At 41.3% G+C, this 14,633-nt stretch overlaps 1 protein-coding gene across 1 annotated transcript in view; it reads left to right on the forward strand.

The window, feature by feature from the left end:
* The first annotated feature begins 3,887 nt into the window (after positions 1 to 3,887).
* ankrd50 (ankyrin repeat domain 50) overlaps positions 3,888 to 14,633 on the forward strand; it is a 35,723-nt gene continuing 24,977 nt past the window's right edge. The window contains exons 1-2 of the mRNA XM_078260056.1: positions 3,888 to 3,925; positions 5,197 to 6,317. Coding sequence (XP_078116182.1) covers positions 5,812 to 6,317 — 506 coding nt within the window. The 5' untranslated portion in view covers positions 3,888 to 3,925; positions 5,197 to 5,811. The remainder of the gene's footprint in view (positions 3,926 to 5,196; positions 6,318 to 14,633) is intronic.

Here is a 14,633-nt window from a genome sequence, read left to right on the forward strand (position 1 = left end):
CTGCATGTTGCACAAAATAACGGTCAAAGGCCTTATACACTTTTCTGATTCTGCACTATCATTATACCTCACAAAGACTGTAATGTTACAAGAGTCCTCCACATATTTTCCTACTGCAAATTACCTGATGTTTGTGTAAGTTGTGTAAATCACAGTCATACTTCTTACTGAGTGAGTATACAGCCATTCTGCGTTATCAAACAACATTATCATAATTCTCAGTTCTTCTCAATTTGCTAACTCTAAGTGAGAGTGTAGTTGAGGGTTCAGAAACACCTTGTGTTTTTGTAGAGTTTGCTGGCGGTCCAACCCTATCTCCTAGAAATTACATTTATGTATTACTAAATTGTTTTCACAATTACATTATAATCTCTATATGTATAACAGAGACCGGGCTTTGCAGCCAGACTGCGGTTAGTTTTAAGCACCAAAACACTCTGGTTACAGTTAGGGAAAGATTGTGGTTTTCGGTAAATGTGACAACATTTGTGTTGTTGTAAACATAATGTGTATTGGGATTCAAGTCACTAATCAGAACCATGACATTTCCCTAACCTTGAAGGGATATTTTGCCAATTTTGATCCAGCTCTGTGATATCTTTGTGTGGGCAGTGCTTTTAGATATTGTTTCGGAACTCGACTCGACATCGACTCAACAATGCCCACACAGCCATGACACAGAGCTGGATGTAAATAAGCAAAACATCTCTTTGACCAAAGTGTTAACTTTATGTGCTGTGAGTGCCTTAACATACCCATTAAGGTGCAACAATGCTGCAGTCACTACAGGCTTGTATTCCATTGAATTATTGTTTTGTTCTTTGTCAGGTGTTACAGTCGGTTTCCACATCGATTTGTGTATGCCCTTACATTAACCTGAACCAAACTTTAGCCCTAACCCCAACCAATCATCTCTGTGATGCCCAACCATAACCTTTATTGTTAACCTAAATTAAAGAGAGACAGCACTACAGGAACCACAAGTTGAAGTGGAAACTGACTTCAACACAAGAGTGGGTTATCTTCAAGAGAGCACAGACAGCATCAGCTGGTAACGGTGTCAGTTACTAGAACCTGCTGCAGCTACACTCCTCATGGAGTGATGAATAAGTTGTAAGACCAGCAGCCTCCAGTTAGATCAAAACACATCAACCTGCAAGCCCCATGTGCATCCTTGATGGAAGGAAGGAAAACAAACTTCTACAACTTGCTCACTTGTGCTTTTTCATTTGTAAAGTAGGTTATGTAACAAATACAATTTTGTTCTGCAGCTGAAACATACAGCAAACCACAGGTCAAACTGAATTTCACTTGAATCTGAAAAAATAAAAGCCGTTTTTTTTTCAGGATGGGCTATGATGAACCACAACCATACAAGACATGACATGGCTGAACTTCTTTTTTTGCTTTTATTCAGAATAAATCAGCACCAATCTATGGACATTGCAAAATAAAAACACAGTATCAGCCTTCATATTCAGGCTGCAAAATAGTGGGATACCTCCTCAAATTATTGTCAACACTAAAACATGATTTCCAAACAACACACCTGCCAGCTGCTCACTAACAATGACAACATCTGGCGTGTCATTGTGTCAGCTGTGAGGTTTGAAACACATCACAGTTAACAGTTGGACCAGGGAAAGAACAACCTGGTAATGTTTTCATTTCTGATTAATACTTTGTTCATTATTTTCCAGCAGAACCATAAACATACATAACTAAGTATGAGTAATTTAATTGTAATGATAATATGGGATAAAGCCTGCTCCAATATGTAACACATAATATCTGTGACATTGCTTAAAGGTGCAGTAGGTAAGACTTATAAAACTAACTTTCTGACATATTTGCTGAAACTGACCCTATGTTCGAGTAGAACTACATGAAGCAGGTTATTTAAAAAAAATTCCGGCTCCTCTGGCACCACCTACAGCCTGTAGTGCGATTTGCAAAAATCCACCGCTCCCTGTTCAGATGCACCAATCAGGGCCAGGGGGGGTGTCTAACTGCGTGTCAATCACTGCTCATGCACAAACATTCATTCTCCCTTGTGGGGGGAGGGACTTAGGAGACCGTTTTGGGCTTTAGCGGAAAGGGGGGAGGACTGAGAAGTTGTTGATGTTCAAATTTTTTGGCTAAGTCCTGGATCTTCGCAATCCTACCTACAGCACCTTGAGCCACAATTCTGTTGAGCACATGCTGTTCAATGTTGTATTATTCATTTCTGGTGCTGTCTGAACCTATTTATCAGCAACCATGGGCAGATGTTGAAAATACACAGGATGTCCTGCAATGAGACACCTTGGGGAGAATGAATACAGGAAGCCAACAACTTTTACATCATGTTTTTAAAGACAAAACTATTGCATCTCATGCCACCTCCAAAAGACACATTTCACTGTAGCATCAAAGCAACATTGCCAACATTCAACCCAGGAATGTTTGTACTAACTCACAGATGGAGAAGGATGTGATACAGTTTTTTAAAACATCATCTCATCATTTGCATCTACTACTTTAATGTTTAATGCTGGCAGCCTCTGTGTGTGTGAAAAACAAACCACAGATTTGAGCCAACCACCATGGCACATAAGCACACAGTATAAATAATCAGGGTTTGGATTTCGTCCTTACCTTGTTCTTCTGATGTATGGCTTCTTTTAAAGTCAGTAGCAGTTGTTTTTAATGCTGCTTTTAATTAATTGTTTTTATGGCAGGATTTTATACGTTCAAGGGACAAGGACAGAGGAGGAAAAAATGAATGTTTAGAGTGTTATTTTCAGTCAATTCAATACATTTTCTTCATTTCATTAAACTACTCAGTATCAATACTGCCTACCGGGAGTCCCAGTTACATATATTTAAAACAAACCATATTTTTTCTAAAGACATGAAACAGCCAATGAGGTTCATTTAAAAATGTTTATCCTATATTTTGTCTTTGCTAAATAACAAATAATTTCCCCAATCTTTTATGTGTTAAAAAGACAACGCCATTAAACTAAAACTACAGTCTGCACTACCAACAGTCACCTGAACTAAACAGTTCACATCTCCTGCAAAACTCATTCCAAGCAACAAAACTCTTAACACACGTCTCAAAACAGGCTGAATGCAGCCAAACACTATGAACAATCCTCATCAAAATTGCCATCAGCAGTGTTTGATAGGCACCAGACTGAAATCTATTCTGTTTTGAATGTGTGGTTAACAGTTTTGACAGCAGTGTGTTAGCATTTGAACAAAGTGCTGTAAATCCACAGTGTTGTGCACGTTGTGGTTAAAGTCATGAGGTAAGTGTACGTAGAGTTTTGAAAACTGTGTTCAAGCAATGAAAAACGAGAACTGCTGGTGTGCAGACTGTAGTTTGAGTTTTGCACATGTGGCTTCAGTTGTGCCCGCTGTCATTTAGCAATTGGAAAAAAAAAACAAAAAACTGTAATACACTTTTAAATTTGTATTTATATGTGTATATTTACTAGTAGCAAGGGAAATAGTGGTTCATTTATGATTCTTTGGGAAGATAGGCTAAATAATTTGCAATTATGTATGGCTCACCTCATTTTATTTTATTAATGGAGACAAGAGGGTAAAACTCCAAGTCCCAGAAGACCTTGCGCCGCTCATTGGTGTGTGTGCTCTGCATGCAGTGGAGAGAAATGTCGAGTGTTTGGAGGCGGAGAGTCAGTCGGCTCACTGTGGAGCTGTGTCGGGCAGCAGGAGGAGCCGACAACCAGAGAAAAGACCGATTCAAAGAAAGATATGAACGTCGCTGAAATGCAGAAATTTGGGCTTTAAATTGCACCGGAGGAAACGGTCGAATGGTTTATCTGAAGCGTTTGGTTTTAACGTGGACAGAAAGGGTGTTGACTACGGACACAACAACCCCCACAAAAAAAACACCAAAAGGAATCGGCAAGAGGTGAGAGGAAAACCGTTTGGGGCTGTGAGAGATATTTCAAACTGTAGCGAAAACAGTGAAACGCTCCACAATGTGCTATATTGAAGTTTAAGGAACAGTTTTTGTAGTCTGCAGAATTACGACAGGCAACATGTAAGGTTTATTTTTTGGTGGGGGGGGTTCTCCTTAAAGCATGCAACTGTTAGCTAGTCTGGACGGTTTAAAAAAAAAAGCCCCCATAGGTGTAAATTGTATCCCATTTGAAATGGGTGAGGTTTGTGTGGCCATACAAAGACTTGTGCTGCCTTTTCAGTCGCAGGAGTGGGTTTATGTCGTTTGCTCTGATTGATTATTTATCGCCTTTCGCCTCAAAACTCAACTGACCCTGGGTATATTTCATATTTATTTGGTAACGTTAAGCTTTGTGTTGGAGGCAGGGAGCGCCTTAGGTGGAAATGTATCGCAGCCCGTGTACAACCTTGTTATTTGGCAGCATTACAAAGTAACCAGCAATACTGTGTGTGTGTGTGTGTGTGTGTGTGTGTGTGTGTGTGTGTTTTCTTGGCCGGAGAGGCTGGGGTAATATTTGCATTTGCTCCAGTATACAGAGGCAGTAGTAGACAGTGATGAAGAGCTAAATAAAAAAGATGGTTAAAATGCAGTTAGCCAAAAAGCATCAGAAATCAAATCAAGAGAAGTTTAAATTTGATGTCCTTTACCATTTGTTTAAAGATCCATCCATCATCCACTCTGAATTAAGATTTCTGTCATCTTCAGAAAGCGATTAAACCCTGTTTTAGGTGGGTTACCTTCCACCCATGTAAATGACCCCTGTATATGCAGGAAAGGGGGTCCTCTCGTTTGGACTCCCCCTCCCCTACAGTCCAGGACGGATGTGGACTGTTTGGGATTTAAAGCCACATAGGAAGGAAGGGGGGGGGGGGGAGAATCAGTAAATAGACTAGAGAAACTGGTCGAACCTCTGCCAAGAATTTAGTTGCAGGGCAGGCAGGCTGTGATGTGGATTGTGGAGGATGAAAGCTCCGAAAACCAACTTACCCACCTTTTTTGTAGCTGCAGGAATAGAGTTAACCCTTCTTTGTAGGTTGTTAAATGTCTATAACACTAATGTGCATCATACTGTAACATGTAGTGGCAAACTGTTGCAGCTTATATGGGACATTTTTTTAAAGCCAATAAATGGAGGATGGTTAATTGGGCATAATTATATAATATAATGTTGTACTTGAAATGTGTCCTAATTTAGCCTTTATTTCTGTGTCTGTTTCCAGGGAAAGAGCCAGGCTTAGTGTGTTATTGGAGAAATTGACTCTGCACTGGCAGTCTCTTCAATGTTAATGTAATGGAAACACGCTTTGGTCGCCCCCGGTAGCATCTGAAATGCATCAGCGGAAATATATCAGCAACTCCCATGGCTAATTGTATCAAGCGGCGGTGGCTTGAGTTTGCCAGTGGATGCACTCAAGAGCCGGGTGCCCTGCCATGCCCAGCGCCATGCTAAAGCAACACACTCATAATAACAAGGAGCACTCAGTTCAACCAGTGGGAAAGCTGTGGAAAAAGTTGGTGGAAAATCTATGGTTTGAGTGTCAATTTTGATTTTTTTTTTTTAATTTTGACCTAGATATTCTGTAACTCAGCATAGCTTGTCCGCTTTTCCTGCCATCTGCAGCAGCTCCACTTCCTTGCATTCACTCTGGCCTCTTCTTAACATCAACACCAAGGACGGCTAGACTTGAACCTGCTTTCTGGGAGGCACATTTTCAGCTGGCAAAATGGATGTTCGAATTTACTGCCGACCTTTGCTGGAGTTGAAAATGTGAGGGTCAGAATGAAGGGACCCCTATGAAGAGGAGGAATAGGTGGAACAGCAGCACTAGATCAAAATGGCCCAAACCAGTTTGCTGCAGGGGAAGCGCTTTTACTGCCGGGAGTGGGTCTTCCATAAGATCCAGCATTGCCTCCAGGAGAAAACCAACAGCCTCAGTGTAGTGACCAGCACTCCCAGTAAGCAGCCCCTGCTGACGCCCGGCGGGGGTGCATCCAACCCCGGCACCCTGACAGCAGAATCCACAAAGTCAGGTAGCTCCTGGGGCGTTTTGCTGGTAGGGGGCCCGGGAAGCGGGAAAACCGCACTGTGCACGGAGCTGTTATGGCCCACATCGGCCCAGGGAACACACCGGGGGATGCAACAGCAGACACTGGCCTTCCACTTCTGCCGGGCGGACGACTCGGACACGCTGTGCATCGGCGGGTTCATCCGAGGTCTAGTGGCTCAGATCTGCCGCAGCGGGCTGGTGCCGGGGTATGAGGAGAAGGTGCGCGACCCAGCTGTGCAAAGGTCTTTGCAGCCTGGAGAGTGTGAGAGGAACCCCACAGAGGCTTTCAAGAGGTAAGGATGAACGAGCGCACACACAAGCAAATACAGCCCTCTTTCTTTCTTTATTTTGTTTCATTTTATTACTTACTATCCACTACAGCGAAATGATTTCACAGCTTAGCACACAATGAGGGGAGGAACTAATTCATGAAGTTATGGCTGAGGAGTAGTTGATCGATGGAGAATTGATTGACAACAATTTTGGCAATCCATTGTTTGAGGCAGTTATTAAGCAAAACTGCCAAACAGTTGTTTCCCAAATATAAGCATTTGCTGCTTTTCCAAGTGTTATATCAGTATTGACTAAATATCTTTGAGTTTTGGATTGTTGATTGGGACAAACAAGCATTTGCAGATACTACCTTGGGCAATGTTTACTTTTTTTCTAAATGATAAATTGAAAAGCATTATTAACTGGTGAATTTTGTGAGAAACAAAAGATTGTTACAGCCCTGCCTGAAATCACCTGCAGTATAATTTGTTAGGAATAAAAACCTGCATGTTATTGGCTGGTCATGACATCTGCTTGTTGTAGAGAAATCATATGTACATTCAAATTTGATCCTACAATTCCTCTGGTGGTTCCAGGTAATGTTTGAAATCTAGGAATTTGGTTGGCCAGAAACGTAAAATGCAAAGCCAACCCCTCCCCCTCCCTTCCCTCTCCACCTCCTGACCCTGATGCATCTTCTCTCCCCCCCGTTTTTGACTGCTCACACTCCTCGCATAGCTCCGCCTTAGCAGCCTCTCTACTTATTTGATGTCATGGTTTTGTTGGTTTTCCCCCCTGGTGTGGCATACTGGGTGGGACTGTCCCTGCTTGGCTTGTGATTCAAGAAAGGTCAGATATTTTTAAGTTGCAGTAGAGCTCAGGTGGCTGAAGACTCGTGAGGAAGGAGATTTGAACTGCGACTGACTCACAGACTGACTGACCCGAGTGACTGCACTGACGAAAGATAAAGTGCACATGTCAAACTGAAGTACAGTAGGCTTGTGGATTTCCAGCGCCCTGCCTGGACATGTAACACGATCAAGATGGACTGTTATTGTAGACGGAGGCTTTGAAAGGAGCTGCACGTGAGCATGTGGGTTCCTTGCATGACTTGTCTACACAGTATAGGCCAGGCAGTCTATGCAACACAGGCTGGAATGCAGCACTGAACACACACACACTCACGCTTCTTGTCTGGCCATCTGGTGATGCTTATTGCACCATCTCAACATCACACACGGGGGGGGGGAATTAGGTCAAGCGTTCAGCAAGGTAAATTATTTTTTAAAAGTCACCAGAGTCAACCGCAACCTTTTTCTTTCTTTTTTTTTCCTCCTTTAAAAAAAAAATAAAAAAAAATTGTCTCCTAGGAAGTGAGCGCTCCTCTTGTCGTCTGCTTGTAATCATGCGTCCTCTACCGATGACTCTGACTTCAGTTTGACCCTGTTTTGATTAAAATGCAGGTTATCGTAGGGACATTTGTAAACGGAGACTGAGCCCAGCTCGGAGGGGTTTCTCACTTCAGCTCTGCTCTGTGTCACGCTGGATGTCGAGGGCCTTTTGCAGACAGGCACATTTGTTCATCCTCGTCTCGTGAAGCAAGTATTCCATAGCACTGGAAACCTCAGGACCTAAATCTTTGGACAACAAAGACACCATGCTTATGACCACAGCCTGTTTTGTTTGTGAGCCAAATAAGCACTTTGGTGAATGTCTTATCGCCATCTCAGGTGTAAAAGTGCTCCAGGCATTGTATACAAATAATCTCAACGGCTCCCCTGCTGTTCCTGATGCTATCTGGTTTCAGGAAGCCAAGATTGTCGGCTGTATCTGGAGGTGACATTTAAAGAAAGAAATAAAAACAGCGCAAGGCATGGAATGGTGTAAAACTTTATTCTTCCAACATTATGACCACTAATTTACACCAGGGATAAAAACTCCCAGAGGGGTGCATACCTCGTTTTCATTTAACACATGTTGGCCTGTACTTTACTCAATAAAAGTTATACAGTTTTCATTGAGTTAAGGGCCTTGTTTAACACAGATTTTTGGGGGGCTTTTGACCTCTCCCCCCCCCGCCATTCCCCTTCCAGCTGTGATTTTAAATGTTAGATTGTGAGTGAATGCAAAAGGCCCTGTCAAATCATTAAGCCCAGTCAAAGACAAACAAGTCTGTGTTGATAGTAATCCCCAATCTAATGTTAATACGTTGAAAGTGGTTCAGACACGGGTTTGCGTCCACTCCGTGCAACTTGATCATTGCTTTTACCATCTGTGGATCTGCAACCACAGTCAAGCAGACATTTTAAAATTGAGTGTTGCAACTTTCTGATGCATTTTTATTTCATGTATTAATAAGCAAAGCAGGGCAGATGCCTCCCAGCAAAGGGCATAAGCCACAGTTCTCCAGATAAAAGGCAGTTTCACCTTTCAGTTTGCCTTTCTTCTTGCGGTACATTGAATACACTGTACTGTAATATGTGAAAGGTTTGACACTTGTAGTGTCCCATCAAGGATTTTATTTCTAGACAGAGCCAAAGCACATTCCTCTGTTTAATTAGTCTCTCTCTTAGCTTTACAAAGGCCACTGCCATGATTTGACTGCAGTCCTCCAGTTTTAAACGGTCCGTCAGCCTCCTGCCATCCAACATGCCTCACTTTCTCCCTTCTGGACAAAAGAGCTGGCTTCAAATAGGTGGATTTAACCCAGCCATGTGGGCCAAACTAAAGGCAACAGGTTTTTTTTGTGCTGATGAGACAAAGCTGCCTTTTAGTTTAGGTGTGACCTTATGTGGGTCTGTTGTTGAACTGTTCTCCACTGAACATGAGTTAGGTTTGAATTGAAGCCGGACAAGTTTCTATTTCTTTATAAAAGGGCACAGATTTCAGAAATGATGAATGACCGAGGCTTACATTTAGGAACAAGATTTAAAGTTCCTTGGCAGTGTTTTATTCCCACAGCGTGTCCACAGAAGAAATTGATGCTGTAGTTCAGATATTTTTCTACAAGACGGTTAAAAATGTTGCTTTTCTGGCAGCTACATCAAACATTTGCCTGTAGCTTTGTTCCAAATAACCGTTGATAATTCAGATAAGTAGTGACGCTATTCAAAACAGAAGCATGATAGAGCTAGTCTGGTAGCCTTCGGCGAACATGAATATTGTTTGTCTTTTTCAAGTTGTTATTTAACAAGACAGCATGGCATTACTGGCTTACAGCAAACTTTATTTATTACATTTTGACAGGGTATATTTCCATCCAGTTATCAGATCTTGGAAAAGTAGGAAATTGTGAGGCGCAAAGCCAGAGATGTAAATAAATGTTTGCAGTGATGTCTTGACATCATGTGATGTAACCGTTATCTAAATGAGAACAAACCCTCACAATTAGTGGTAATCGGTGCATGCCTACTCAAATTAATGTGAGATTAGTAGAAAACAGTAATTTCAACAATGTGTCTGTTGGGCTGTCTTTGTCTGATTTTTGAACACAGTTTAAATTGGGCAATATTTCAGTTTCAAGTAAAACCAACAAGGACATTTTTATTGAGTTTGTGAGGGAGCATTGTGTTTTCTTTTCTTCCTTTTTGTGTTGACTTTTTGACTGTTGCACATTGTGCGGCCCTGCTTATTGGGGTTAAGGGATGCTAAATGAAAGAGGCCGTCTGCCTTTCATGTGGTGCATGGCTGTGGAAAACTCGCTGCAGATTAGGGCCACATTTTAGAAACAAAAAAAAAAAAGGGCTCCCAGTTTGACGCATCAGCTCCAGTCGAGCAGATGAGGAGAAACAGCAGTACTGGTGCGGCTGCAACGATGACTCAGCAATCTGAGGTCAGCCCCTGTCTCCACACCACCGGTGGATGGTGTGTGTTTATGTGAGGGTTTGTGTGTGGATGTGCCTACATGCTTGTGTGGGCATACATAACTCATTCATATTATTGTTACCCCACTCAGTAAATAAAGCTCATGTATGATGGTGCCCAATCTCCTACAAGAGCGCACAGAGAAAGAGTTGATGCAAGTTTAGACTCATTCATTAAGCCACCGGAGGGCTGTAACTTGATTTTGTAACTTACCTTTTTGAATAATAATTTAGTCAATATGAAATATAAGAAAATAGTAAAAGAAATCTCCATCATATGTTCCTAGAACCCAAATGTTAAGTCTTTAAATTGCCTATCTGGTCTGACCAATAGTCCAAAACTGGACATTATTCAAATTATAACAGCAGATGAAAGCAGCAAGTCCAATCTTTTATGAAACTAACCAGTGACTTGATAAATTGATAAATTACTTTAGTCTAATACAAGTCTAATATTATGATAATAAAATATCCATTACTAAATATGCAGCAATTAAAGCTAAAGCTTTGGGAGAAAAAAAACAACCATTCAGGTATTATTAGGAATTTTTAACACTTTCAAACCCAACTAATCTGCTTCAAAGGGATTGTGTGGTTGGATCAAATTTAATTGACAGTGGTTTTGCACCATAAGCAAACAGCCCCTCAACTGCCATCACATTTTGATTCAAATACTGCTTAACTCTGATTGGTGGGCGTAAATATGTGACATCACCTTTTTGACAACACGTTTGTTTTTGTCTTTTGGATCTCAACGCTCATAGTAAGAAGCTGATTGAGGAAATATGTTTTTAGGGCGTTTAATCAAATATTAAAAATAGTTTTTTCTGATGATCTACAATTTGTTTCAGCACTGTGTTATTAGTATTATATCATATCTGTGCCAGACAGCTCACACTCCTGCCTTTTGTCACCAGTAGGGCTGTGTATTGGCAAGAATCTGGCGATACGATACGTACCACGATACACGGGTCACGATTCAATATATTGCAATATATTTTGATACTGTGCATAAGGCAATATATTGGGATTTTTTTAAAGTATAATTTTAGAAAAACTAATATTTAAAAAAGACATGATGTTCATAAAAGTCAAAGAAGTTTACTTTTGGTAAACAATTCAATACACAGAAAATCAAACTGCCAGTTTGGGATTGTGGTTTACAGGTTCTTAGTGAACTAATTGTTATATGCTAAAGTAGGCCAAAGTTCAGCCAGCGCTACAATGTTAGCTTCTAGCTTCAGGCACTGCTAGGCACTGTTAGGCAAGGACACTAGTGGTGTCTCAGCATAGCCATCTAGTGGTAGGGGGTTTAAACACAACATAAACTTGAACCACTGTCTTACATGAATATTTTTGAACGTAATTTCGATTTTAAAAATCGATATAGTATTGCAAAATAAAATATCGTGATACTCAAGTGTATTGATTTTTTCTTACACCCCTAGTCACCAGAAATCTGTTGAATTGTGCTAAAATCCTGTCGTGGCTGGCACTGGACACCTTGCAGGTTTACCTGTGTGTTGAAATCCATTTCAACTGTGTGTGTTCATGTGTTGAGGCTTTTGCACACAAAGACAGTTGTGTGAAGAGAGCAGAGAGTGGTTCGGAGACTAAACTGTGGCAGGAGTGTCTGTGGGGAGAAGAGGGAGGGGGTTGAAAAGGATGAAATTTCAGATTCCTTTGACAGTATTGGATAGCTGGCCAGGAATGCACACCTCGTCTGGGTTAGCAAGAGCTTGGGGGTTTGGAATAGTTATCCTAGGTATGTGTGCTGGTGTGCAGTGTGTTTACACTTTTGCAAATCATTAATAGGCTGCATTAAAGGGGTTAAGAAGTTTGACTAGTGATTAAAGAGGCCTGTTTTTAACATTTCTAATTAGAATTTGGTCTATATGAATATTTGGATTTTAAAAACAACCTATTAACAGTGTAGATACATTGAAATGAAATGGTAAGTCAAGAGAAAATCATATTTTTTAACTGCAACACTCTGGTATGATGTAATTGAAGGGTGGGAATGGGCAGCCCTCACCCTCACAATAACAATGTGAACACTGTGTGGGACCTGTCCCATGACAGGGTATTTAGAATCCAAAACCTCACTTCATTCATCACTTCGTCTAAAAGATCACCAGACCAGATATCAGCTTAAGTTTCAATTTAAAGGACATTAGTAAGGGTCGATTATGGGGAACCACCATGGGCTTCTTTTTAAAAGGAACGGCTGTTTTTGTGCAAGTCACCCAGTTTTGGCTCTCACGCGCACCTCACTTCCCCCTGACCAAGCAGTCTCCAGGACGTTGTTTCTCAGACAGCTGGAGGCGTTTGTCTGCTTGGAATCCAGCACAGAATTGATTGTGCAAATCCATTAAGCTGAGATCAGATTCTTGCATTGTCCAGCATGTTTAAAGAACAGCAGAAACAAGCACTTTTTTTTTAAAAATAAATACTTACAGGACCATTCAAATGTGGTCGGAGTTTTTGTCTTCTTTTTTTTTTTGCTGACTTGTTATGGCAGTAGCCTATGTGAGGTAATCTGCTGTTGACAGCTTGTGGAAAACACCTGATTTGACATCACTTACCTAGGTGAAGCCTGAAGTGGAACATGCTGGAGAGTTTCAACTTTTAGTGGGGGCTGAGTGTATTTAGATATTTTGCAGAGGACATCAACGTCTGTACACATGTTTGATAATCCAAACCAATCCAATCCAGTAAATGCTAAGATGTCTACGTCTGAACCAAAGTGATGGACTGACCAAATGACTGACTGACATCCCCAGCTAGATACTCAATGAGAAATTCAGGAGGACCACAATGGAAATAAGTCCTGCCCTTTATTGTGTTTTTATCCTTGATTTTATTCGATGTCTTTTTTTCATGTGTAAGGCATTCTTGATACAATTAAATAAATCAAATGAAAATTGGAGCTTCACGAATTCCAAACTGCAACTGTCTCTAATAACCCAAACAACTCCCTGAGATATGAAATGTGGGCAGAGTAGCTTCATGTGGGGGAGATGTTGCTAAATTATGCAGTTAATTAACTGTCAGCATGGTTTTAAGCTATTTTGTGTTAGACACGATGCAGTTGTTCAAGCTTAATATGGATTTTTTTGTAAACGTTGCCCAATCCTCTACTCAGTTGTTGTGAACAAATTATTATAATTGGCATTTCTGTATTTCTTAACAATAACTAATTTACTGCTGCAAGGTTGACATCATCAGAGGGTTATCGGTCTAATGAAAAGCTCTCAGCACAAATGAATGTAAATATGTCTGTCCGCAGCGTACATAACTGCAGTTCTCCTCCTGTGCAATCACTCTGTATCAACCCCTAGATTTATAAAAAGCTTTGAAAAACGAGCTTTAATCAAAGCATACCCATTTTGCAAAAACTGTAATGAAGCCTTAGATTTGGAGTTTATGTCCAATCAGATAAAACTGGAGTGAGATGATAACAGATTGAGGAGGAAACAAGAGCATATGGCTGAGGTAACGAGGAGAATACAGTTAAAGTGTCTCAGCCTGGCTGTTCAGAACATTTGCTCTCAGCACCACTCGCATCAGTCTTATTGTCTGCATCACTGTGATCACTTTGAACAAGATGATTGCAGTAGCGTTATGCATAATGTCAGCATTACTGCAAGATTGTTGTCTTTCACTTTGGGTGAGCATGAGTCAGCTGTTGTCGTTAAACTCTGTGACACTAAGCTCTCTTGACTTTGCAAAGACGCTGAGCAGGATTCCTTTAAGTTGACTAGGTACGAAATGAAGAGATAGGGGTTCTTCTAATAAAAAGGCATCTCTGGTTTTCTACTGAATGTGGTGGAACACTTTGTCAGTATCACTCTGTGTGGTGGTCTGTGTGAAGCTGAGAGCTTGACTCAACAGTCGGCCCAACTTCCATTAATAGAGCAGTGTCAAGGCCAGACATGATTCGTGTATTCACTCTCTGTTTTCTCGAACTTCTGCTATATCCTGGTCAGTGTTTGTGTGTGTGCGCCTGCGGGTGGCGTTTGAGTATGCGGCATGAATTTCAGGCTCTGCGCCCGCTCTATAAAATGAGCTGTGTACATTTGTAAGGCGCTGGCTCTGTGCCCAGTGCTGCCCTGCCGGTCCAGACATCTTCACTAAACGTCACACTGAAAGCTTCACTTTGCACATTGTGGTGTGAGCGACGGCCGCTGCAGTTGCGAACACAACACGACAGATGGTGAGAGCATTAGATGCATTTCACATCCCCCTTCTTCCCATTTTCTCTTAAACAGCAATTGGCAAATGTTGAGGACTTGAGCAAGAACCAAAACTAGTTGTTACAAATGTCCAAGACCACCGTGTGTGGCTGAATCACTTTTAATTTTCTGGCTCAGGTATGCTGCAGGTTTGTCTGGCAAACTAAATCAGCTTTTCCTGAGCTTATTCTCTCTCCATCTCCAGTATCCCGCAGAGTTTTCTTTGTCTGCAGTCCTT

This window comes from Sander vitreus, chromosome 10 (genome assembly GCF_031162955.1).
Source record: "Sander vitreus isolate 19-12246 chromosome 10, sanVit1, whole genome shotgun sequence".
NCBI lineage: Eukaryota > Metazoa > Chordata > Actinopteri > Perciformes > Percidae > Sander > Sander vitreus.